The sequence below is a fragment of the Clupea harengus genome, chromosome 12 (genome assembly GCF_900700415.2).
Source record: "Clupea harengus chromosome 12, Ch_v2.0.2, whole genome shotgun sequence".
Classification (NCBI taxonomy): Eukaryota; Metazoa; Chordata; class Actinopteri; order Clupeiformes; family Clupeidae; genus Clupea; species Clupea harengus.
The window spans coordinates 7,996,533-8,021,780 of NC_045163.1; the positions used below are offsets into that span (position 1 = coordinate 7,996,533).

The 25,248-nt window shown below is 44.8% G+C and overlaps 2 protein-coding genes across 6 annotated transcripts in view; both read right to left on the reverse strand.

The window, feature by feature from the left end:
• Positions 1-7,115, reverse strand: part of nup214 (nucleoporin 214) — a 72,763-nt gene extending 65,648 nt beyond the window's left edge. For both annotated transcript variants that reach the window (XM_031577783.1, XM_031577782.1), the window contains exons 1-10: positions 6,874-7,115; positions 5,859-6,054; positions 5,320-5,471; positions 4,199-4,397; positions 3,038-3,108; positions 2,866-2,929; positions 2,542-2,645; positions 1,240-1,346; positions 962-1,028; positions 11-137 (exon numbers count right to left, since the gene is read on the reverse strand). In XM_031577783.1, the coding sequence (XP_031433643.1) occupies positions 11-137; positions 962-1,028; positions 1,240-1,346; positions 2,542-2,645; positions 2,866-2,929; positions 3,038-3,108; positions 4,199-4,397; positions 5,320-5,471; positions 5,859-6,054; positions 6,874-6,915 (1,129 nt within the window). In that variant the 5' untranslated portion in view covers positions 6,916-7,115. The remainder of the gene's footprint in view (positions 1-10; positions 138-961; positions 1,029-1,239; positions 1,347-2,541; positions 2,646-2,865; positions 2,930-3,037; positions 3,109-4,198; positions 4,398-5,319; positions 5,472-5,858; positions 6,055-6,873) is intronic.
• Positions 7,116-13,858: 6,743 nt separating this feature from the next.
• The window catches only part of LOC105890040 (nucleus accumbens-associated protein 2), a 31,552-nt gene continuing 20,162 nt past the window's right edge, over positions 13,859-25,248 (reverse strand). For 3 of the 4 annotated variants that reach the window (XM_012816036.3, XM_012816029.3, XM_031577368.1), the window contains exons 2-6: positions 19,444-20,375; positions 16,662-16,838; positions 15,970-16,075; positions 15,376-15,473; positions 13,859-15,029 (exon numbers count right to left, since the gene is read on the reverse strand). In XM_012816036.3, coding sequence (XP_012671490.2) covers positions 14,494-15,029; positions 15,376-15,473; positions 15,970-16,075; positions 16,662-16,838; positions 19,444-20,323 — 1,797 coding nt within the window. In that variant the 5' untranslated portion in view covers positions 20,324-20,375 and the 3' untranslated portion in view covers positions 13,859-14,493. Of the gene's footprint in view, positions 15,030-15,375; positions 15,474-15,969; positions 16,076-16,661; positions 16,839-19,443; positions 20,376-21,541; positions 21,613-25,248 lie in introns of all 4 variants that reach the window. The other variant, XM_031577367.2, reaches the window with a different exon arrangement.

Sequence of the window (25,248 nt, forward strand, 5' to 3'; positions counted from 1 at the left end):
GGGCACTCACAGATGTAAATCTCATCTTGACTGGTGTAGTCGATGGCGACGCCCAATGGCAGTGTGTCATCACTGTTCTGAGTGACAGGAAGTTCCGCCCTACTGGCATCCTCCAGCAGCCACAGCTCCCAATTAATCTGAAATAAACACAACCACGTTACAATACACACAGATCACAAAAGTTATTTGTGCAGACACAGACAACCACTTCACACATACTCACTCATTACACACATACAAAGGCCCCTCCACAAAACCAACCAACATTGACCTACTAACAGGCAGTATCATAAATGTACTACACTCAACCCTAGATTCCATTGCACCGCTTAAAAAGATGATAAGAAAAAAGAAAAGGCTAGCCCCCATAGTATACTGCCCAAACCACAAGAAGACTTGAAAGAAAATAGTACAACTATAAGTATATAGCCTGGCATGGAAAGACAAAAAAGCACTCTCTGATGCCAAATCAGCCTATTATTCCTCACTAATTGAAGTTGTTAATGTCCTACCGATTGCATCTGATAATGAATGCGTTTCCTTACAAGTCCTTCAAGATCTTAGGGCTGCCTGCGCCACTGTAGACCATCATATGCTACTACAGAGACTTGAGTACCATGTGGGCATCAAAGGTCATACACAAATTCCATAGTTTGTGATGATATTTAAGGCGCTTATTTGTGGGAGCCACATGAAAAATATGAGGTCTTGTGCATCAAATCTATCATTTCAGTAACTCCCAGGTCTCACAAAGTTAAATATTTTCTAGAGTATTTCTTATTTGGATAAAAGTGCCCCCCAAATGACTAAATGTACACAATCCTCATAAAGATACACATTTACACTGAAGTCTGAGGTATAAGAGAGATGTGGGTATAGCTATAAGATTGTTATTTGGTAAACGCTAATGGCAAGAGCCAGTAGTTCAGGGCTGTGTAATTCACCACCGGCTGTTGTTTACCTTGTCCTCTTGTTTGGCAATGATACTGACTTCAATGGAGGCTGCAGACGCTGCCAGCACCAAATCCCTGAAAGAGCAGGAGACCATGATGAACACTGCAGAGAGCGCTTACAAATACACTCAATTCACAGCGCAGATAGGTACCAAAGGTAAAAACTGATGGCTCACTCACTCAAACGTAAATATATATGCCCATACATTACATATAATCACATACACGGGCGCTCATACAAGCACACACGCACACACACACACAGTCACGCGCACACACAACGTACCAGTCCTCCATGTGGCAGAGGAAGTAGTGGTGTTGTCTCTCTGTGCAGCTGCCGTACACCAGGTCATTAAAGTTCAGATACCCCTCCGCCCTCTTTTCAGTTTTTGTCTGCAAGACAAATATGGTAAAAACATTCAGGCAACACAGGTGTGAGACTGCAGCTTTGTTCACGGGCAGGGGAGAGTTCCAAAGCAACAAACCCAAAGCTCTGTGGGTCGAGGCCTGTCTTAATACTCAACTCATATCACACATGGTCTTATGATGAAGACATGTGGATACAGACATATGACCAAACTAGTTTTGGCTAAATTCTATCAAGACTAAGAAAAATTGATGACTCGAGGGGGTTTCACAACTCATTATATTCTGTACATCCTTCCATCTTCCTATTATTGTCCTTGCGTGCTCCATCCCATGGTGTAAATTATGTATGTCAGTAGCCTTTCCTTCTAATGTTTAGGCCAAGTATGTTACATTGCGGCTCATGTCTGCCTGAGGAAAGTCCCCATAGTCCTGATCATATGTTCCTCATGTTAATCATTAGATCAAGGAATTTGTGTATGCACCAAAATACATATTGCACCTCAGGACAGAAAAAACCTTACACACAGTACAAAGAAACCTTATCTCAACTAAGCACCTTAAGGTGTGAAACACAAAAATGTACCTACACAAACACATATACACACTATATGAATCCCTGAATATCCAGAGGTCCCTGTGAGATGAGCGCATAAGACAAGCAGAGACGTGTCAGCACTTGGGTAAATATCCACACAGTGTTGCTAGAAAAGAAATCACACTCTTCTCTTTCTGCAGGCTGGCTGAGGTAAACATCACATAGTGAGGATGACAGACATATCAGTGGTGCCCTGACAGTCACCAACTGGGAATGGGAGAATTTCACAAAGGCCTTTGAAGTCTCTATGCAGGCAAAAAAAACCTGCCTAGGTCTTTACCTGTCCTTTTTGGAATGGTGAGTGAGTGTTGTATACCATGAATACTGAAAGAGGAGTGCATGTTGTGAATATGCTTAAGTGCTAAATCATGAATCGTGAGTGGGTGTTCTAGATCATGAATGGCGAGTGAGTGTTCATGAGTTGGGAGTGAGTGTTCTAGATTGTAAATACGGTGAGGGTATTGCAGATCATGAATGATGAGTGAGTGTTTTAGCTCCTTAACACTGTGCAAGTGTTCCATATTGTGGCTCATGAGAGAGTGTTGCGTAGCATGAATGGTGAGTGTTCTAGATCATGAATGGTGAGTAAGTGTCCTCGATGGTGAGATGGTAACGGTGACTCACGGGCAGTGAGATGACTACGAGCTCAGGGGGTGTCTCTGGGGAGCCGTCAGCTGCTGCGTATGCCACCGCAAAGTTAAAGGTGCTCAGCCACAACACGTCCAGCACTGAAGACAAACACCAGACACACATGTGAGGACACACAAGGACACACGCACACACTGATGTCAGAATAGTCATCAACTCCACAGATTTCTGTGACAGAATAATAACTCAACAGTACAATAATTGAATCCAATTCAACTGAATCCAGATCCATAAAACTCGGTCCACGTCACATGTAAACAAGTGCTGCCTGCCTCTCAGAGTGCCATGTGAGGTCCTTACCTTTGACAGGGTTGTCTGAACTGTAGAAACCTGGACATGGGATCACCTTCTTCTCCTGCAGGGCCTTTTGGGAAGAACACAGATATGAAATGCAGTGAGAGTCTGTCTGTCTGTGTGTGTGTGTGTGTGTGTGTGTGTGTCTGTGTGTGTGTGTGTGTGTGTGTGGACTCACTGGTGTGTACTGGATCACTGTGGCGTCCTGCTTTCCTGCTGCCACCTGCTTTCCTTTGGGGCTCCAGCACACTGTACAGGGACACACACATACAGCACAAAAATATAATTTAGCAAACAAGTAAACAAACATACACTTAAAAACACACATGGGGAGTGGAGACCAGGGAACCAAGGTAAACATTGCATACACCATCTCATACTTACGGTTGGATGTATTAAGAGTGAAATGAATGTGAAAATGTGTGTTCCTCCATGCCAAATGTCTGGCGTACCCCCGTTTCAAACATTGTTTGTCAGCTGGCGACACAAAGAGGCTATGCAATGCAACTACAACTACTAACGTTACGAGTCTGTAGGCCCTAAAGAAGTGTTGACACGTGGGCCTTATTGGAAATAATAACACATCAAGGTGTATGCAGTTAAATAAATAGAATGGAAATGTAAGCATGCATAAATGCCACGCACAAAAGTCTAATAACAACCACAACTTCAGTCTTATTAGAGGATATTGCCAATAGCAGAATTAAAAGGGAACGTGTCGTGCGTGACCAGTGCAGATTTTTGTTCCATGAAGATGATGACTTTCAGCCGTTTCCGATTTCCACGAGTTATCGCAGGGGCATCACTAGGACTATTCCGGGGTGGTCTGAACACTGTCACACACTGACTCTCCACTGTCTCCCCGTCACACACTGACTCTCCACTGTCTCACTGTCACACACTGACTCTCCACTGTCACACACTGACTCTCCACTGTCTCCCCGTCACACACTGACTCTCCACTGTCTCGCCGTCACACACTGACTCTCCACTGTCTCACCGTCACACACTGACTCTCCACTGTCACACACTGACTCCACTGTCACACACTGACTCCACTGTCACACACTGTCACACACTGACTCCACTGTCACACACTGACTCCACTGTCACACAGGAAGAGAGAGCGTGGAACTCTTGCATGTGTGCTCAATTTCTTGTCTATCGGGATGCACAAAGAAAAGGTGTGTGGTATCTTGAGTGTGCACGGTTTCATACATACATCTTTTGTGCATATGCAGCTTTCCAGCTTTGTGCGTATGCTATGTTTTAATATGAATTCCACACAAGGCTGTGTACATGAGGCACAGAGCCCCAGAAAGTCAAAGAGCATTTTTACCGCAGGTGATGCCGACGGTGGGGGGGACCTGGGCGGACACCTTGACCTCGCTGGTGACCTCCAGGACCATCATGCTGCCGTCTGAGAGACAGGCGGCCAGCACGGATGCCTGCACTGGGTTCCACTTCAGGTCCTGCACCAGGGTGCCCGCGCCACTGCCTGGCCGCAAAGATGCAAAAGGGAACTTCTCTTGTCGGGCCTGAGGGAGGAGAGGCAGGCAGAAGTCCAAATACTCAGTCAAGGTTTTTTACTTTTCATTTCACATCGCATATTTCTTTGTACATTTCTGATTTCTATAGCCTATATTTATGTTTCTTTTGTGGTAAATTGTCTTTGTCTTATCCCACTTTACATATATTTCATGTGTTTTTGCACCACACGACCAAGACAGATAACTTTACGTGGAATCCTAGTTGGCAATAAACCCATTTCTGATCACCAAAAGGCTCAAGGTCCATTACTGACCTGTTTTTTGCAGGGCACTGTGACATAGCCACTAATAGCAACTGTACTGGATTAACCTCATATTTACACCATCATGGTGTAAGATTTTGGTGAAGCGCCATATTTAAATGTGAAGGAAAAACATTTCTACCCCAGTGTGGCTGACTACCTTTTCAAATATAAGTGTGCTTTGTGGCGTGTGCGTCAGGGAGCCTTTGAGATGTACACGGGTTTGAGGTCAGAGAACCATCAGCGAGCCTATGGGTCAGGGCCTCATCTTAGGGAACGAGCCGAACAACACAGCTATACACGAGACCTTCAGAATACACCACCCTATCTTTAGTGATTGTGTTTCTGCTATTCCCTTCCTACTGACATCAAATCTTTTATTCAAGTTTTTTTTTATTTTCAGTTTAGCTCCGTCTAGAAACACAACGGAATTGGTTTGAAAACCTCAAAATCCAAAAATGGCTTCCAAAAAAGGTAATACTTTTGAATGATCAAATTCAACAATCTTATGCATGGTTTGGGAAAGTGAGGCTAAAGGAGTTCTAACCACTGAAGCAATGAGTATTCAATATGGTACAGTCAGCTATACTGAGGGCGTGAAATACAGATGTCAGATGCTGCTTTTTTGCCAAAGTGAGGTATGGCTAATTCTAGACATCTGGTGTTACCTTGTTGAGGAAGGTGCGGACATCATAGAAAGCCATGGAGAGGCCTGCCTCCTCAGACATCCCACACACGGACAGGGTGAGCTCATCACAGCTCAGAGCCACATGATGCAGGGGCAACTCCACAGAAACCTCCAGAGCCTTCACCCCCTCCACTAAAGACAAGGACAGAGAAGGAGAGAAATGAGGAGAGGAGGCACAGCAATGGGGGGTAGGAGGAGGAGAGACCCAAAGCAGAAGACAGTTCAGTTCCAGCTACTCTGGATGTGAGTTTAATTTGAGATTACAAGTTTCAGAACTTTTTTTCCTGTGCTGTAAAAACAGAGAATGAAGAGAAAAAGCACGCTCCACACAGTTGACCTGTCTATTTGTATTTGTAACGGCAGGGTAATGTTACTTTAGTTAAGATCAGTAACGCTAAAGGATGAACTGTAAATGTGAGCTAAGGATCTACAGTGTGTATATATGTACATGAGGCCCCAGATATATCTTTAATATATATCTTATTTTGGGACTGGGCCATGTGAACGGTTCTCTCTTACCTATTTCATTTGGGTTGCCCTCCACTTTTCCGACAGCAATAATATCCTTCGTCAAGAAGACTTTAAGCGTCCTGTCAAGCCCCACAAAAGTTAATCCATACTTGTTTGAGATTGCAAGCAAACCGGATCTGCCTTTTGGTAAATCTTCCGGTGAGTCAAAGACGCGGATTTTCTTCATCTGTCGGAATTGAAAATCCTGCAATGCGAAATATAAGCGATGGCACAAGTTAGGTATTCTGCACAGATTATGTTAACAGTTAGTTAGTCATAGCGGAATAACAAAAAAGCTGTATGTGTTTCCATCACTGCAAGTGACATGGTATTTTGCCAGCTAGCAGGTCTAAGTCTTTAAATGAAACCTTAACACATGCTGGGTTAAGACTAAACAATAGAAGTAAAATGACAGCACAGACATTAGATCTGAAAAAAAAAAACTAAGATACTTCAGTGACAAACATAACGACGTTAGTCATATAACCAGGGTCAAATGTGTTAGCTAGTTGGAGCAATGTGTAGCTTTAAGACAGCTAACTTGTACAACGCTCCCCATAAGAGTGTAGCAACGCAGATTTATTTTTCTGCAAATGCAACGATGGATAAATAATGCCAAAATAATCAGTGCATATTTAGTTCCAAAGTTTTCAAACTTCCGAACTCGATTTAGCTACCCAGTTAGCAATACACAGCAAACGTGAGTGAAAAGGCTAGACAGCTCAAGTTATCCTAGTCTGGGACAGTAGATAGCAAATAGCATTCTAGCTAACATTAGCTGACTGTTAGCTACCCCCCTGGCCCAATCTTAAAAAGATGAAATAACCTTCGTGACGGTCTGTGACATAACCTCAACATACATCAAACAACATAAACCTACAAACCGTACTGTCAATGTACTACTTAACGTCTTTAAATGTGCCAACACACATAACCAGCCAACATGTCTTGCTAAATTTCTCCAGCATTACAACAGCTAACTTAAGCTAATGTGTCATCATGACAGTATAACATCCCTTCTTACCTTCATTTCCCTCTCGGGGAAAGAGTCAGGGTCGTCACTCATTTTGAATCACAGTAACAGGGTGGCACCTAAGTGCCAAAAAATCAAAGATGAAAACAAATTCCAACTACTTTGTAACAAAGTTTTGATACAAGAACTGATAGTGTGGCGCTCTGTCATGTACCCATACCGCGCTCTTGTTTCGGAAATGACGCAGCTAGGTTGTCTCCAGGCAGAAATAATCACTAGCAGAGTTGATACTTGAGGAGGATCCAGGAGAACTGGATTTGATTATTTTTCAGTGGCCTACTGGGTGATACCAAACTCCTTACGCGATATAACCTGAGAGTAGAGAGTTTACTTCGAAATAAAAATATATACTTTTAGGAGTTCAAACTAATGTGAATCATTTATACATAATGTATAATTATTATCTCGGCGTGGTACTCCGGTTGCACTGCGGCAGACAAGGGAGCCCTCCGAAGAGTCATCAGCACAGCCCAAAAAATCGCTGGTTGCTCACTGCCCTCCCTGGAAGTCATTGCCCGCTCCCGCTACCTCGACAGGGCCAATAACATCATGAAAGACTCATCTCACCCAGGCCACCACCTGTTTACTCTCCTACAGGTCCTCCAGAGCAAGGACCACGCGTCTAAAGGACAGTTTTTCTGCCATACTGCCATCAGAACATTAAACACAGACATGCACTAAACGTAGAATTTCATTGTGCAATGTTAATACATTAATCACTTTATTCGACTGCAAGTCACTTATGCCATCTCAGTCACCTTACACATGTCAGTGTATAAACAAAATATTACTGTATTTATTCAATTCAATTGTATTTATATAGCGCCATAGCAATACAATTGTAAAGTTTTGTTTTATTGTAAAGCACCTCAGCACCTCAGGGAAGTAGGCTACGTGGAATCTATACCACCGCACTTTATTGAACTCTTAACATACCGGTATATATATTTGTAGCTATTTGTACTATTTTTAGCTATTTCTACTATTGTTGTGTTATATGTTGTTGTTGTGTTATATGTTGTCCCTCGTCGCACCAACAGGAGCAGCGCTCCAAATTTCGTTGTATGCAAATACAATGACAATAAAGGCTTTTCTTTTCTTTCTCTGTTCTATACTATCAGTAAATACATTTCAGGGAACTGAGAACAAATTACACAAATATGCAACATGGAACTGTTCCCGGAAATGTATTTGTTGACAATATGTATAAATGCTTCACATCAGTTTTATCTCCTAAATTTTTTTTTATTAAAGAAAAACAATATGTATTTTATTTAAATCATCAATTCTTCCTGGGCATAATAACACTAAAGACGGCTATTTCTCTCTCTCTCTCTCTCTACGCACACAAACACACACACACACACACACACACACACACACACACACACACACACACACAGACCAGTGAGGACATGGGATGGTGAAGTAAGGAGTTTTATTAGAAAGCAGACATTTCAGTATTGCATCTGAAAAGAAATCAGTTACTTAATAAACTACACAATGTCAATCCAAACTGAATTTGGTGGAAGAGGGAGAAAAAACATGAACAGTTCATTAAAGTAATTTATTTTGTAACATCAAAATTGGCATTTTGCATTAGGGTTACATTTGTTGCTTGAGTCAAAAGGCGCATATAGAACACTTATATATATATACATATACATACATATATATATATATATATATATATAATTAGGAAGGTGCAGAGCTCCATTAGTTTTGCTTTGTTTTGTATATTTTTTTATTTTACACTGAAACACTCACTTCCAAGTTTGCATGGTTACAGCCCTTTGGGGCGAAGCATGGCTCAATCCTCAAGGTTGACAAAGTTAAAGATTCTGACACCAATTGATCAGCTCGATCGCTCATATCATGTCCTTCCGCAACCCTCCACAGACCAAACAATGTGGTGTGCAGTCTGAAGTTGCCCCAGTAACCTCGAGGACCGAAGTTGGCAACAAGCCACCAGTCTTGACTAGCATACATACAACTAAGCAAAGCTGCAAGGCAGAATTCACAGGAGCTAAGCCATCCCTGGCAGATCAGTCTTTAGTGCCCTTTTCCTTTGATTGTCAGCGCTCTGAACACATGGCTTTGAAGGTTTGCTCTCCTGCACCTCCATAACTTCCACACATACAAATCTTCTGAAGGATATAGTCATCATTCCTCTTTTTTTCTCTTAAAGTGCTGGCATTATTTCCTAGAACAAGGACACTCGAAGTTAGTGCAGTTTAATTGAATGTGGTTGAATTTTACACGTATCATTAGTACACTGTAAAAAACTATTTTACATGATTCCAAATAAATCGAGACAGAATTGGTTTGTGCTCTGGGTCATCCTACTGATGGCTACACACTGATGAGCAAACAAACTAAATAGTTCATGGTAGCCAGTCATTTTGGTTTTGATTCTAGAATAGAATATTCTATTGATAACAGTAACTGGTATGACAATGAATGACCCCAACAGTGTCAAACCAGATTTACCTCTGCAAATACACACTAGTGGAACTTTTGGGGGAAGTTTTGTGAACCAAACCAACTACACCTAGACCGTGTGTGGGACCTCAATGACCTTGAGCCAGGGCATCGTTGAGACGCAGCCCCCCTGCCAGAGCTCTGTCCACTTTGACAGAAGTTTGGTATTGCATCTACAGTGAAAGCAATTTGGTGAGGTGCCGTGTACACCAACAGCGCACTGCACACATGCACAGTGTTAAATACATTACAGATAGAGGCTGCAGAGGCTAAACTAGCCCATATGTGCCCCCTCTCAAACCTGTTCGCAGGTTTTTGTCAAGAGCCAACCACTAACCTTGACATTGTGCAAAAGCAATTACATTAGCAAGTAGTGCTGATCTTTAGAGACCAAAGGTCTATTTTTTTAAGGACAAAGCTGCAACCACGTAAATGTACGTCAATAAATTAGCGTGGTGCATACTGGACAAGTATACAGAAGCTATCACAAACAGGGCCCGACCTCTACGTGCTAGCCTTGACATTCTCTGAGTTCACGCTCAGCTTCTAGTGCAACGTCACATTATTTCACCGCTCTCGCATTCTCAGAAAAGAGTTAGGGGTTAACACGTGGGCAACTGGATTAAAACAAACACACACACACATACACAGGTATGTGGCATTAACAGAAAAAAAAGGACAACAAATTATTTGCGCTTCACTGAAATGATGACAGGGGATTCTTTTTCAAACATGTCATGTGAAAGGGAGAGTTCACCCAGAAATGAAAATGCTTTCTTTTTCCACTCCTCCTCATGTCTCTATATGTTTTTTTCTCCTGTGAGGCAGTGTGTGTTATTCCTGTCATATTAGTGAATGGTGGCATCGTTTTCCTGTCAAGTAAGCGAGAGGTGGCCAGTTCTTTCTGGTCACTAACACTTTGCTGGACAACTCATTTAGCACTAGTATTTGTGAGTGACCACTGACATGACATTGAGAAGATAATGGTAGATTTGTTTCATTTTGGTGTGAACTATCCCTCTAGGTAAATGGGCTGCCAGTTGGATTGATTTGATAATTGTCAAACCATATTTGAGTGACATTTAAAAACAACATGGTTTACTGAATATGAAAAAAGTTAATAATTCAGTCAATTATTACAGGTTGTGATTAATTATCTATGAGAAATGTGTCATTATCGATATCTTTTACCTAGTGACCTTTTCTTATCAATACTGTATGTATAAATGGCAAGCTTTAACTCCGTTGTCGCTAGATTTGTACAAGCCTGTCCAAGAAAATGAAACAGTACTTAAGGTTTTCACATGAATTGACACATAGATTACTACAATGGAACATAGCAAAATGGATGACTTCAGAGGAGGTTACAAGAGTATCATACAGTTCTTTTTCACTACTTCTTTCTACAAGCATAGGCAGAACAGTGCTGAGTTTCTTTAAAGAGGAGCAAGCAGCAGCCATTGTCTGACCTTTAAAGAACCTGTGTACACATCAGGAAAGACAGTCATGTCCAGGGTGAGGGGTTCCACTCACATCTTGCGAAACTAAATCTACAAGACGTTTAAGTCTTATTTCCGCAGTGCTGTAAGCAAGCTCGTGTGCAAACCCATTCCCTATCCTCTAAAATAAGGCACTGAACCACACCCCTCATCAACATAAGCGACAGTGTTTCTGTCTTTATATGAAGAATTCCACTCTCTGCCTGCCTTTACATGAAGGATTAAACAGTTTCGCGTTGCACTGGGCTTTATGGGAAAGCATGTTTCAAACTCCATAAAGACAACCACAAAAACCCCCCACAAAAACACATACAAATGTGGACTGCCCCTTCATCTGAAGAAACTGGAAGAATGACTGTATGACCAGCTAATGGAAATCAGGCATGCAGAGTTTAACGGTCTTCCTTGAGACCCCAGCAGAGAACTATAATGATGTTGCTGTTAGGATTCATTATTTTCAAAAACACTTTACTAAAAAAAAAACTTTGCCACCAGTCCTAATCAGAGGTTGCTATGCAGTGTTCCATGGCAATGGAAGACCCTTTCTTTGCCTTTCTGAGACTACAGTACAGACTCCACTATGTAGACAACACAAGGAGCGGCCACGTGTGTGTGTGTGTGTGTGTGTGTGTGTGTGTGTGAGTATTAGGCCCGAACCCGATGTGAGAAATAAGCACCACCTTACCACTCCATCCATAAAGTGTTCACAGAGTACTGGTGTGTGTGTGTGTGTGTGTGTGTGTACAGTGAGCTGGGGCAGTCCTTACATTCACTTGACCATCCTCTTCGCCCCAACCCTTGCCCTGTGTGTTGGATTGTAACTCTCACAAACACCCTTGTAAACGTTTTCATTTCCTAGTGCAACAAAAACACCCTGTGCTCCTTTTGAAGAAAGCAGACCATCCCCAAAGCATTCCCCCATGTTCAAGATGTGCAAGTTAAACACAACATCGCTGCGCTGGTCTGTTCTCAATGGCACAAGACAGTCGGAAATGTGAACGGCATGCAAAGAACAGGTGACAGGCAATAACTGCATCATTTGAGTGTTTTTGATAACCAAATTTGGCAAACATTTACATGTATAAAAATACATGTGCAATGTGTGTTTTTTTTTTTCCTTGCGTGAAATGTATTCCATACTTTTCTGGACTGATCTATGAAATTAGGAAACGATAAAACAACAGTCCCAGCAAACAAATGCTATAAATTACCAGCTGCTCTCAATATCAACCCTCTGTGTTCATTAGACTTCTGTTCATGAGAGGAAGTTGTTGTCCCTGGGACAGAGTGAAACAACGCACTGTCATCGCCATGTCATGACGCAAGTGTAGTCAAACTGCACTCTTCACACCTAACACAGTGACACGCTGGCACCATCTTTCCCTTGATGCGCTAAAAACAGTTTGTTTCGTCTTTGTCTGATCATGACAAACCGTGCTTCAGGTTTAAAAACATACATACCGGTACATACATACATACATACATAGGGTGCTGTTTGTACTTGAGAGAGGGAAGGCTTTACGCTCCCTGCAAAAAGCCATATTCATTTGTGTCATTTTCTCTCTCGGGCCCAGAGAGTCAAACAGTTCCAAGCGCAGAAACAAAATGAAAATGAAATCAAAACAAAACAAAATAAACAAATGGGGGGAGGGGGCTCAGCACCTGTGGTGTCTCGGTGCGGGTCTCCCTTGCCTCGGCGTGCTATGTTGTGCCGTGCTGTGCTCTGGTGCTAGTCATTGCTAGTGTGACTGTACGCTTCATTTCAACAGACACACGAGGCAGACAATAGAAAAGAAAGAGGGAGGGCAGGGGGTAGAACAACTCTTCCTATTAACAGTCTGGACTTGGCAGCTCCAAAAAAGTCAAACCACAACAGCCTCTCTCTTTTTCCTCTTCAAGTGCAAATGCAACAAAGCCAGCAGACTAAAACATTTGTAGTAGTTTCATTAAATAATTTACCGAATCAGAAGTAAAAATTCAAAGGTTTCCGATTCTTCACGCGTTCACTGAAAATGAAAAGGATCCTCTGCTTCTCACCACTTGAGCATATGGACAAGACTTTCCTCCACAGTCAAAGCCATAACAAATATGTCTGGATACAGAAAAAACGGTTAAAAGAATCCTTTAAGAATGCATCCTCAGGCAACAGTAGCAATTTCTTTTGTTGACGAAGCGTAATTAGAGGCAGTTTGTCTGTTTGTTTTTCTATTCATTATGCATGCAAGCATTTTTGTGCATATTCTGGCAATATATTCTGAGTGATTATGAAGGTTTTAGTTTGTTTGTTTGCTCTCATTGCAGGGTTTGCGTGGTGCAGCAAAAGCTAGTATTCTGCCATCTTTATCACTGTCAGTTGCATCTGTACCAGTATCAGCTGTGACGCGCAAAGGTTCGGAGTGAACAGTACTCTATGAATATGTGTGTGTGTGTGTGTGCTGTGTGCATGTGATGTGAGTGAGAATTAGCAATCAGTGTGTGTGGGGTGTGTGATTACATGTGCTGTTTATGTGTTTGTTTTTTATGTGTGTGTGTGTGTGTGTGCGCCTCTGTGTGTGAGTGTTAATCAGTAATCAGTGTGTGTGGGGTGTGACTGTACGTACTGTTTATATGTTTGTGTGTGTGTGTGTGTGTATTGACATCTAAACAGACACAGGCATTGCTTTGATTAATTGACTCTGACACAATGAGAGTTTATAGATACTCTGATGATCAGCTAACAGACAGTTCTATGCTTTTTATATGGAGGGAGGGAATCTCATAAACTGCACCACATACATGCAGCACTTTCTCATTGCAGCCATTCAGATACAATTTAGATGATTTCTCCACTTGTTTAAAGTGCTGGGCTAACACAATGCTAACCCTAAAGATACTAAAAATTTAGTTTTATTTAAATGACATACTAAATAGTAAATCAAGGCCACTTTCAGTGATTCTGAGAATATTTCCCTCATCCCGAGCAGCTTTCCTAGAAAGACGGAACCACTTGTTTAAAATGTGTTTCTATTCAAATGTATTCTTATATCAATGTTACAATGTGTTCTTATATTACATTTTCAACACATACCAAATACATAGTGTTGTTTTATTTGAGCCTTACTATGAGCCCTACTGTAGATAGGACTAGTCACTTTGTGTTGACTACTCTCAGTGTGGTGCAGCGTGCCCTTTTAGTGCACGTTTGCTGTGTTGATGAGCAGCTCGGATGTCAGTTCCCTGATAGATGGTGACTCTGGAAACGGGAGTTAGTGCCAGTTCCAGAGCCAGTGTCTATCTGTGTGTGTGTGTGTGTGTGTGTGTGTGTGTGTGTGTGTGTGTGTGTGTGTGTGTGTGTGTGTGTGTGTGTGTGTGTGTGTGTGTGTGTGTGTGTGCGCGCGCGCGAGAGTTGAGCCTTGCCTGTGTTTGTTCAGAGTGAATGCACCACTCACTTGTCTCCTAAGGGCCACCTCTGCATTTGTACTGTTTGAACTTTGTGTTTCTGACATGGGGAGGTTCCCTTTGGAGAGCAGGGGTGTGGCTGGACGAAGAAGGAAGAGAAGGCGAAGCAGAACGGAGGAAGCGGGAGAGAGCGAAGGAGGAAGAGGAGGAGGAGGAGGAGAGGAAGATGAAGGCTTCCTGAAGTGGGCGGTGGCTACTGCCCGTTAATCCTCAGCCCTTCCGGGAACTCGGCGCCGCTCTGTCCGTCCTGCAGGACGCTCGTCGCCTCCCCGCCTGGAATGAGCGGCTGGGACACCGACACCAGCGCCGCATCCACTCCCTCTGCCGACGGGTCCTCCTCCTCCTCTGCCTCCTCCTCCCCCCCCCCATGGGCCCCCGCCAGCTCTCCCTCGGGGGCGTCTGAGGGGGGGCTGGGGCCCGGGCTGGCTCCGTTTAGCTGGAGGTGAGTCCTCAGGGGGTCTTTGCGCTCCCCGTACAGGGCCTTCAGCTCAGCCTCGAAGGGCAGGGGTACCATGGAGCCCGACGCTCCGGCGAGGGCCAGGCTGAGTCCTGTTGCGGCGGCGGCGCTGCTGATGCTGCTGCTGCGGTACACCTCCATGCCGTCGGGCAGCATGGACTTGATCTTGGGCAGCCAGCGCTTCCGCACACGCCGCGCGTTAGTGCACATGTCGGCAGCAATCACGTTCATCTCGCTTTCCTTGAAGTTGGGGGCGAAGTTCTGACAGTACACTGAGAGAGAGAGAGAGAGAGAGAGAGAGAGAGAGAGAGAGAGAGAGAGAGAGAGAGAGAGAGAGTGAAAGAGGGATGGGAGTGGAAGAGCAGAGGAGGATAACGAGGGGAGAACATTAAAATAAATATAAAGTTAAGTTAAGAGTCAATATAAACAGGATATGTATTCATCATATAGACCATGATACATGTTATTACATATATTAAATATACATGCCTGAATCCAACCAGCTCTTTATTTCAATTATTACACATGTAAGATAAATTAGTTGTATGTTCTTTGGACTTAAATGAGAGTATGGAAAGAGATTCGTCCAGGAGACTAAAAACTGAAATGGAGACTCACATTTGACAGCGTTGAGGACTCGGCTGTCCAGAGGCTTTCGACTGGGATCGCTGGTGGACGAACGGATTCCCGTCCCACAACTGTTGGCCAGGGTGTTCCTGTGTGTGCACAAACCAACCACCAGGGGGAGTCGTGAATACCATTCTCACAAGAAAACACAGCCAGCTCTTATCAACCACCTCTCACTCCAACCTTCACACAAAGACCTTATTCTGTGTAGCTATGTGTACTGTCACAGGTTGGGGTGCTTTAACATTTAACATTAAAATCCTTTGTACTGAGTGCTAAGACATCACAAAACTGCTTCAGCAACAGGACACTAAGACAAGCTGAATAAACCACAATCTTTACCCTCCTTCACCTATTTCATAAGATGGTTTGCATAGGTGTAATTTTATTTTCCAAAAACGCACTGGGGACAAGAAGAGTCATCCGGCTCTACAACACGTGCAACTTCCATAAAATGGTAAGAGACAAAACTGACTATTTAAAAGGAGACAATTCCTCAGTGCCCCCTGTGTACATGACGCCGAAGTTGAGTTCTTAAATGGCATGCAGTGGTCTGAGGACATTTGCCGTCCTGTCAACACTGACCTGTCGAAGAAGGTGGCGAGCAGGCGTCGCAGCAGCACCTTGTGTTTGATGCCAGCACACAGGTGACAGTTCATCAGCTGTCCTCGAGTCATAAACACCCCAGAGCCTGAAACACAGAGAACGCGAGTGTGTGTGTGTGTGTGTGTGTGTGTGTGTGTGTGTGTGTGTGTGTGAAGAAATCTGTCAGCATCTGTCAGACATACTGTATCTCTGAGTTTTTTCAGCATCAATCTTCAAGTTTTCAGCTCAGCGAAGCAACTCAAAAATATCAGTTACCCTTAATCACAGTTATGATTTTATGAATTTTTAGTTCAGCTATAGATCTGATTCCATGTAGCTGTCATTGGAATGATCCATTACACTGACTAATGATAGCTGTATTTATTTACGGGGTGACTAGCAGGCTTACTGACCTCATACAACTTCCATAACAGTTTTTTTCCACACACGTTAGATCATGCACGTACGCATGACACACACACACACACACACACACACACACAGACACAGACACAGACAAGCATACACACATACACACATAAATACACTACATACATACATACGTACACACACACACACACACACACACACACACACACACACACACACACACACACACACACACACACACACACACGGGTAACACTAGCCAACAGCTGTCACTTGCATTAGAATAAGGGAGGGCACCTCACCTGCCACCAGCTCCAGCTTCTCCCCTGGGTCTCCCTCTGTATACAGTTTAGGGTGGCACCGATACCCGATCTGACTGATTAGGCTGGCGGGCAGCGCCACCAGGTCCCTGCGGAGCAGCACACAGTTTCGGCTCTCCAGAGAGATGGGCATGGCCGCCATCTCAGGCTTGTCCTGCACTGGAGATGACATCAAGCGTTAGCTATTACAGCAGAAATGTGCCTGGAGAGAGCATAAACGCCATCTCAGCATTGCACTGGTGACAACGTCAAATGTGACTAAACATGAAATAAGCCATCTGGAAATGGCATGAAGCGTTACTACAGTATCAAGTGTTACTGAAGACATAAGTCATCTCAAGATTGCACTGGAGACAACATGAAGCGTCACTAGAGTAGAAATAAGTTATCTTAAAATTGTACATCAAATGTTACTATAACAGAAATGAGAGGGAGGCATTATACTAAATTACAAATATTCTAACATAAAATCAACACAATGTTGGTATCTATGCTGTTAAGGATGTGTGTGTCTTTTCTGATGTCAACCAAATATATGGTTAAGAAACTGGTGCCTTGCGTGGATGTCCACTACTGACTCACCACCTCAGTGACGATAAAGACCTGCTGGTATGGAGAAGTGTGGCTATAGTGAGGTTAAAGACCTGCTAGTATAAAGGAGTGCGGCTATAATGATGTTAAAGAGAAGTGTGGCTATAGTGAGGTTAAAGAGAAGTGTGGCTATAGTGAGTGATACCTCCTACGGTACAGTGCTGCTGCTTCTTATTGTTCTCTATGGAACTTGTGGCAGTTTAAGTGGAATTTGTATTGTTGCGCTTGCTCTCAACCAGCCCCCTTCACTTCACAGTTGCTGTTGTTGTTGTGCCACACTTGGAAGTTGCTTTGGATAAAAGCATCTGCTACATGTACTTGACAATGTGCATGACAATGATTGTGTTATGCCAGCTCTTTGAGCAAAAAGTTCTACCCCAAGTTAAAACAGGAGCATGGAAACATCCCCAAAGTGCAGGCACAGGGTTTTGGCAGCCGTGCTGGTGTCATGGATACCCACTCTCACATGCCCTTCTGTTGCACTTGTGCTAAATTTGCTAAAATATGGTGTGGATGTCTTATTCTACCCCGTGTCTCTTTTATTTGACCTCTGCAAACTGTCAATCACACAGGCGCACACACACACACACACACACACACACACACTAATGCAAATTGCACACAGAAACACACACACATGCAAACGTGTATGCACACACTCACACACACTCACACACAAGCACTAATCCCCCCCCCCCCCCATACACACACTACCGTTCTCATATATCCCACAATGTCACCCTCTTGCGTCCTAACTCATTAAAGAGAGAATGGATTTCAGAAAGCGCTGAAACTCGAACCCGGCACGGGACAAACACCTGCAGGAGAGATGCATCTGAACGAAGCCCCTAAAAACCACATAGCAGCAGAGCCGGCCCTGACTCGGACCGCATACGGCCCTGATCCGGCAAAAATCCAGTGGTACCACGTCCCTTCCTAAGTGTGTCTGTGTGTGTGTGTAGGTAGGTGGGCATCAATGTGCGCCGAACCGCCGGAGCCAGGCCATGATAACATCATGACGATGCAGGCCAGCTCAGCACGGGCTTCCTGTGAGGCTGACAAAGAGACGCACTGCAGATAAACCCACCAAGGACACCCAGCACAGGCTCGCAGAAATAACCACAGCAATAACATGGATACAGGATCCATGGGGTGTGGTATGCAAAAACAAATGAAAAAAATTGGGGATTTGGATTGTTCTGGAACTTTTTTGAATTAAGAAAGCTAAGGATAAACACTATCCATTTCATTCTTCCAATTTTCTAGGCTGACTGATCAATTATGTTTTCTTCTCCCTCATATTTAATAAAGCTTGAAGAATAACAATTTCCCAAAAGACAGTTATACAATATTTGACCTAGTGTAGCAGACCAGTTTTTTACACATCTGACTTTTTTCCCCCCCCTGACCTGGAGCCGTGGCGTGAGGGGAAGCAGCTCATTTCACGCTGGGAGAACGCACTAATGCTGAGGAAGAGCTCTAATAGCGAAATGACACTTTCCATCCCGCTCCTCCAGCACAGAGCGAGCGAACCAGCGAGAACGACACACTCACCATGCGTGACTCGCCCACATCTCCTCATTTTTCAGGGCTGTAAACGCGTTAAGCGTTTAGTTACAGAACGCTGTCCAATTTTACAGTGGGGAGAATGTGTGGAGTTTAACAGCTCAGTGGGCATCAGCTTAGGACACACACACACACCACAGTGATGACTGAGAGAGTGGGTGAATGAGTGAGACAGGGAGGATGGGAGTGAGTTAGTGATTGGGAGTGGGTAAGAATGAGCATGACTGAGTGAATGGATAACTGTGAGTGATGAAGTGAGTGGGTGAATGAGTGAGGGAGAATGAGATGGAGTGAAAGAAGGAGTGAGTGAGTGAATAAGTAAAGCAGAAAGGGAGTGAGTGAGTGAATGATCAAGACTGAGTGAGTGATTAGGGAGAATGAAAGCGAGGTAAATGACTGACTGAGGTAGTGAGAGGGATGACTGTGAATGAACTGAGTAAATGAGTGACGGAGAACATGAGTGATGCAGAAAGTGAGTGATGAGTGATTGAGAGGGATGACTGAGAATGAAAAGAGTAAATGAGTGAGTGGTAGAAGGAGGGAGAGTAAGTGAGGATCATGTAAAGACCTAGTAAAGAAGAACATGTAAACTCGGATGTATATTTACTTCCGTAGGGGTTGGCCGTGCGTCCATAGAACTGGCTGTAGGCCTCCTCCGTGATGCCGTCGTACGGCTCCTCCTCAAACTCCTCGTCCTCGTTCTGGTAGGAGGTGGGGCTGTCGGTAGTGGGCAGGCTGGACGCCCCGGGACTTGAGCGCTCGCCTGGCACCAGTGGATATGCCTGCACCCCAGGAAAGATGGGGGTGCCCCCTCCGGCGGCATAGAACAGCGAGCTTCCTCGCAGTGTCCCTCCCCGGCTGCCCCCCAAAGTAGTGCCTCTCGTAGTGTCCCCGTTGCTCTCGCTGGTGCCACGCTTGCCGTGGCCGAAGCTCTGCAGGTTGAGGGGCCCCCCCTCGCCCCCCTCCAGCTTGATGCGGCGCGCGGGCAGGGGCAGGGAGGGCGACCAGCCGGGGAAGGCCAGCAGCGAGGCGGCCGCGTTGCTGTTGTTGTTGGGGCTCTGGGACTCGGAGCCGGGCTCGTCCATGGCGGCCGTCTGCGAGTCGCAGTGCGGCGAGTTGGCCTTGAACATCAGGTCCATGCCGCGCTCCACGATGTGCTGGATCTGCAGGTAGCCGGCGGTGTACATCACCACCAGCTGCTCGCTGGCCGCCATGGTCAGCTTCCCTGTGTAGCAGAAGGAGAGGATCTGCTGGAAGCAGGAGGGGGTGACAGAGGAGGGCAGCTCAAACTGCGCCTTGGAGCTGCCGCTGAACAGGTCGCGGAAGTAGAGGCTGCTGGCGGCCAGCACGGCGCGGTGGGCCTTGAAGGCCTGGCCCTTGACCATGATGGAGACGTCGCAGTACTGGCCGAGCAGGCGCTGCTCGTTCAGGGAGCCCAGCACCGTGCTGCCGAAGTTGGGGATCTCCACGTGGAGCAGCTGCGACATGGTGGCGCTGTCACAGGAGCACTGGGGATGCACTGGGCACACAACGGCTCATCTGTGAAGGGGGAGAGGGAGAGAGGTGAGGACGAGGGGTGAGAGAAAGGGAGAAAGAGAGAGAGAGAGTGATTGAGAGAGAGGGGGAAAGGAATGACTAAGAGAGAATGAGAAAAAGGGAATCCAGTATCTTCCTCTTTCACATTAATGCAGTATTAAAACATTAGAATTTCTGACCACAAGATTACATACCCTCTAGGGGGTAGAAAGAGAAATAAAGACAAAGAAAGACTGAGAGAGAGAAAGAAAGAAAGACAGAGCCAGACAGAAAAAGATAAAGACAAACAAGCCCAGAGTGTGAAAACATTGTGTAGTGTCTGCTAAATGAAGTGAAGTAAATGTAAATTAGACAAAGTGACTCAGAGGACAGATAAGGTACCTTCCACAAAGCATTATTTAAATAACACAAACACTAAAACATATTTAGATTCACCAATTTTAAAATCTTGAAATATTTCAGTTACATATACATGACTGCAAATATATACAAAAAAAAGCTGCCTGTCGAGGCCATACATATGAAAATATAATAAACATGATAATCTATATTAGTTCAACACATATCAGTTCAACATCCTATTTGAGAGATGAGTACAGGTTTACCATGAAAGTCAAAACTGATTAAGGTGAAACATTTCCACTGTGATACGTGAAGCCGTTAGTCAAGTATGTGTTCAAAGAAACACTGGGGCAGCATACTATATAAAACACAACACCACCACGCCACGAAGAGCTGAGTGTTTCAGAGTCAGACGTGTCTGAGCCTCACTGGACTGTACTAACATTAAAGAGCAGAGATAACGGTAGCTACTGTGCGGGTTTTCCACTCCTGCCATCTCATTGATCGTCTGAGCTCAACCCCTACTCACAAGTTTCTAGAATTGAGCAATGCTGCAAAAGGGTTTCCAGGAACACTAACTGAAAAAGCAGCACCCAGCTCCCCACACCCCGCCTCCAAACACACACAAACACACACACACACACACACACACACACACACACACACACACACACACACACACACACACACACACAAACCTAAACACACTCTTTCATGTGCACACATACACACACACACACACACACACACACACACACACACACACACAGACATACACTTCTTCACATACATACACACACACACCGCTCCTCTCCCAGTGTTCTGACCTGCTCAGCAACAGTCGTCAGGAGAGCTCGGGGAAAGAGAAGACCATGAAAGCAATCATCATGCGCCAGTTCTAGGGAAAAAAAAGAAAAAAAGCCACTCTTTCTCTGTCCCTCCCTCTACATACACACACTCTCTCTCTCTCTCTCTCTCTCTCTCTCTCTCTCTCTCTCTCTCTCTCTCTCTCTCTCTCTCTCTCGTCTTTGGGCTGGATTCAACAAGTGCTGCAGCTGGTCAGAGCGACACAGAGAGAGACAGAGAGAAAAACAGAGATACAGACAGAGAGACAGACAGAGAGAGCCTATCACAAATGAAAAGCGGGGGGAGGTTCTGTGTGCAGTCAATGCAGCATCTATACGTTGCAGGCGGAGCGGTGGGTAGCGGAGTGGAGGGGAGGGGAGAAAGAAAAGGGCTACAGTTACAGACACAGACAGAGATGGGGTGGGGTGGGGGCTGGGAGTGGGGGGAGCGTGTGAGACGAGGCGAAGTCATCTAAGGACAGTGGAGAGCGGGAAGAGCAGTAACACTGAGACACATTCAGCTACCTATACTCGTCAACACCAGCAGAAAGCAACGCACAGAGCAGCCGTACATGATGGGATCTAAACAGACCTTTGATAGGGAGAGTCAGAGAGAAAATTGGCGAGACAGAAGGAGAGAGGGAGAGAAAAGAGAGACTTCCATTAAAAATGGCTCATACTGTATTGAAAAATGGGGCCCCTCAGTGATTAATTATTTCTTTCATTACTCTCACTTTACACCCCTACTGGCAACATATGCACACTTAGCTTACCCAACACATACACACGGACATTACCCAACACATACACACGGACCTTACCCAACACATACACACGGACCTTAACCAACACATACACACGGACCTTACCTAACACAAGCACACAGACCTTACCTAACACAAGCACACGGACCTAGCCTAACACACGCACACTGACCTTACCCTGCTGCCTTTCTGAAGCTACTGGAAGGGAACTTGAAGAGAGGTGACCCCAATGTGAACACCCCCCCCCCCACTTCCTCTCCGCCACCACCACACACACACAACCACACCACAACTAGGAAGAAGCCTGAACAAACATTGTGCTAACCCTCTCACTCAGAACGGCGCTAACATCTACTCTGTTTTACGTCAGTGAGTATTGGAGTGCTAGGGAAACCAGCCCTCAGGGTCGTTCCCGGTGTTTGACGAACTTGACCAGGTTCTCTGGTCCACAGCCCCAAGACAGCTACCCGCCTGCTACCTGCTGCTTCCCAGACAGAGAACGTACCAGACTGTTTATAAGCACTTCCTGACTGGACCCTACTAAGCTCCTGAGGCTGCCCTGTCGGAGAAGCGTACTGCTCTTCTTGAGTGCACTCAGGATCCCTCACTGGCTCACCACCCTACTGTGGGGAGTCAGAAAAGGACTCACATACTCTCTAGTACCAGAACAATACCAAACAAACTAGCTACGTTTTCAACACTAATAATATAATAATATCAAGCATGATACATACCAACTCACAGGAGAAGTAAGAAGTCAAGTGCTAATGATAACAGCATACAGTAATGGTGATCAGCAGTTACAAAAGTCTTTCTGAGCTACACTCGAACCAAAACCAGTTGAATTTGAGTTTGAATGGAAGTTTGCGGACTGGTGTAAGTGTTGGCCAGCTGTCCTCCTTGATGCTCCTCCGATCCAAGACCTCTCGATCTCTCTCATCCTTTCGTTTTTATTCTGTCCCAACCTGGTTAGGTCCTCCTCTGAGTTCTGTCGGCCATATCCTTTGGCCATCAATGGATGCACCAATTATACACGTCATAATTACCTTAGCGCCTTCCCTGACAGTGGACCTGGTCTGGTCTTCCTGGCATAAATCACCCCTGGTCCTTGGTACATGACAGCCCTCTGACAACCAGCTTGGGCCACAGCCCCTAAGAGCCCCCACCATTGGTCAGTACGTGCGTGCTAACTTACTACTGCCGCCACAAAGGCTCCTTCATTCACTTTCCCAATTCCGAACTCCTAATACCTAATTCCACATGATTGTATGCATGTTAATAATGTCCTATGAACGCAACATACAAGTCATGGAGTCAATTCAAGTCAAGTTTTGATTGGGGTTGTTGTGTTGAACAAAACAATGAACCATTTGTTTCCCCTGTTTCCTGCTCTGGAGTGTCTCTTAGCAGCAGTTAATGGTGTCACAAGGACATACATTGTAAAATGCATAGGTCATGTCGACACATGTTTGTCACATGTATCTCATGGGTCTGTCTCAAATTGTCCTTTGCGTGAAACTATAACACGTATGTGTAAGCAAGGCTCCAGGCCTTAAATCTCAGGAAATCCCTGTTGTCATTGTGCGTTTTGTCTTCTGCAAAATAAAAACTTTAGACCCAGATAAAACTTTCACAACTTTCATGATATACATGCAACATACAACAAACCCTTAATACAGATGGGGACAATATGCAAATACTAGTTAGACACCTACCAGGTAGGAGATATATGAAAATACTAGTTAGACACATACCAGGTAGGGGATATACGCAAATACTAGTTAGACACATACCAGGTAGGGGATATACGCAAATACTAGTTAGACACATATCAAGAATAGAATATATGCAAATACAAGTTGGACAAAAATCTCACGACAAACACAGGTGTATAGAGGAAATACACAGGGTGCTGGTGTACTATGCCACACACTCATGAAGCTCACTTAGAGACAACAGCCGACTGAATCCCCATCATCCAGTGTCAGTTCTGTCCTGATGAATAGAAGCCCAGAGTGGGCCACCTATGCCCAGCATTATTCAGTGTCTATGACCGCAGTCCACCACAGAGGTGATGTGGCATATGTGGGACGGGTGCTGCCTTTTGATACGTATCTTTTAGTGTGGACATGAATTCCTTCTAAAGAGTAACCAGAGGAATATATTATCAGGACTATGGGGACTTCTTTTAGGCAGGCATGTGCCACAATGTGACATACATGGCCTAAACAGCAGAAGGAACAGTTGCTGACGCACCTAATTGACACCATGGGATGGAGGATGAGATGACAATAGCAGGAAGAGTGAAAGATGCATGTAGAGAATTGTCTAGTGAAGCCCCACTTGAGTCATCACTTTTCACGAGCCTTGACAGAAACCAGCCAAAATGGCCAAACCCCGCCAAATCGTCTAAAAAGGTTGTTCCTGTTGACTCGTGAGCTTGAGTCATCCTGCTAGGCAACAGCCAGGGCGGCTGCCAGGAGACCACCCTAAACCAGTTGGTGGGCCCTCAGCACCTCGTGGATCCGCTGCCCGCGACACACCTTCCTCTCTTTGCATGTCTGCCTGCTCCTTTCCTGTATAGCTCTCGAAGCCGAAACGTCACGTTGCCGGGGTGCACCGTGCCCAGTGGGCACATCCACGGTATAAATGAAAAAGCAGATTGTTGCAGTGAGAGAAAACCTTGCCTCTCTCTACAGACAGCATACTAAGATTCCACAGCGATGAACTCTCCTTTTTTCAGGTAAAAGTAGAAAAAAAAACATGTCAAGGGTGACAAAGAGCCACAGCTCTCCGTGTCCTTTTGGCTGCACAGCATGTGCTTTTCCTTGCTACGAGGCAGAGCCGCTCCTCAATGCCAACATTTAAGATGACAGATAAACTTCTCAGACAGTCTCTAAACCACAGTGATCTGACAGCAGCTCT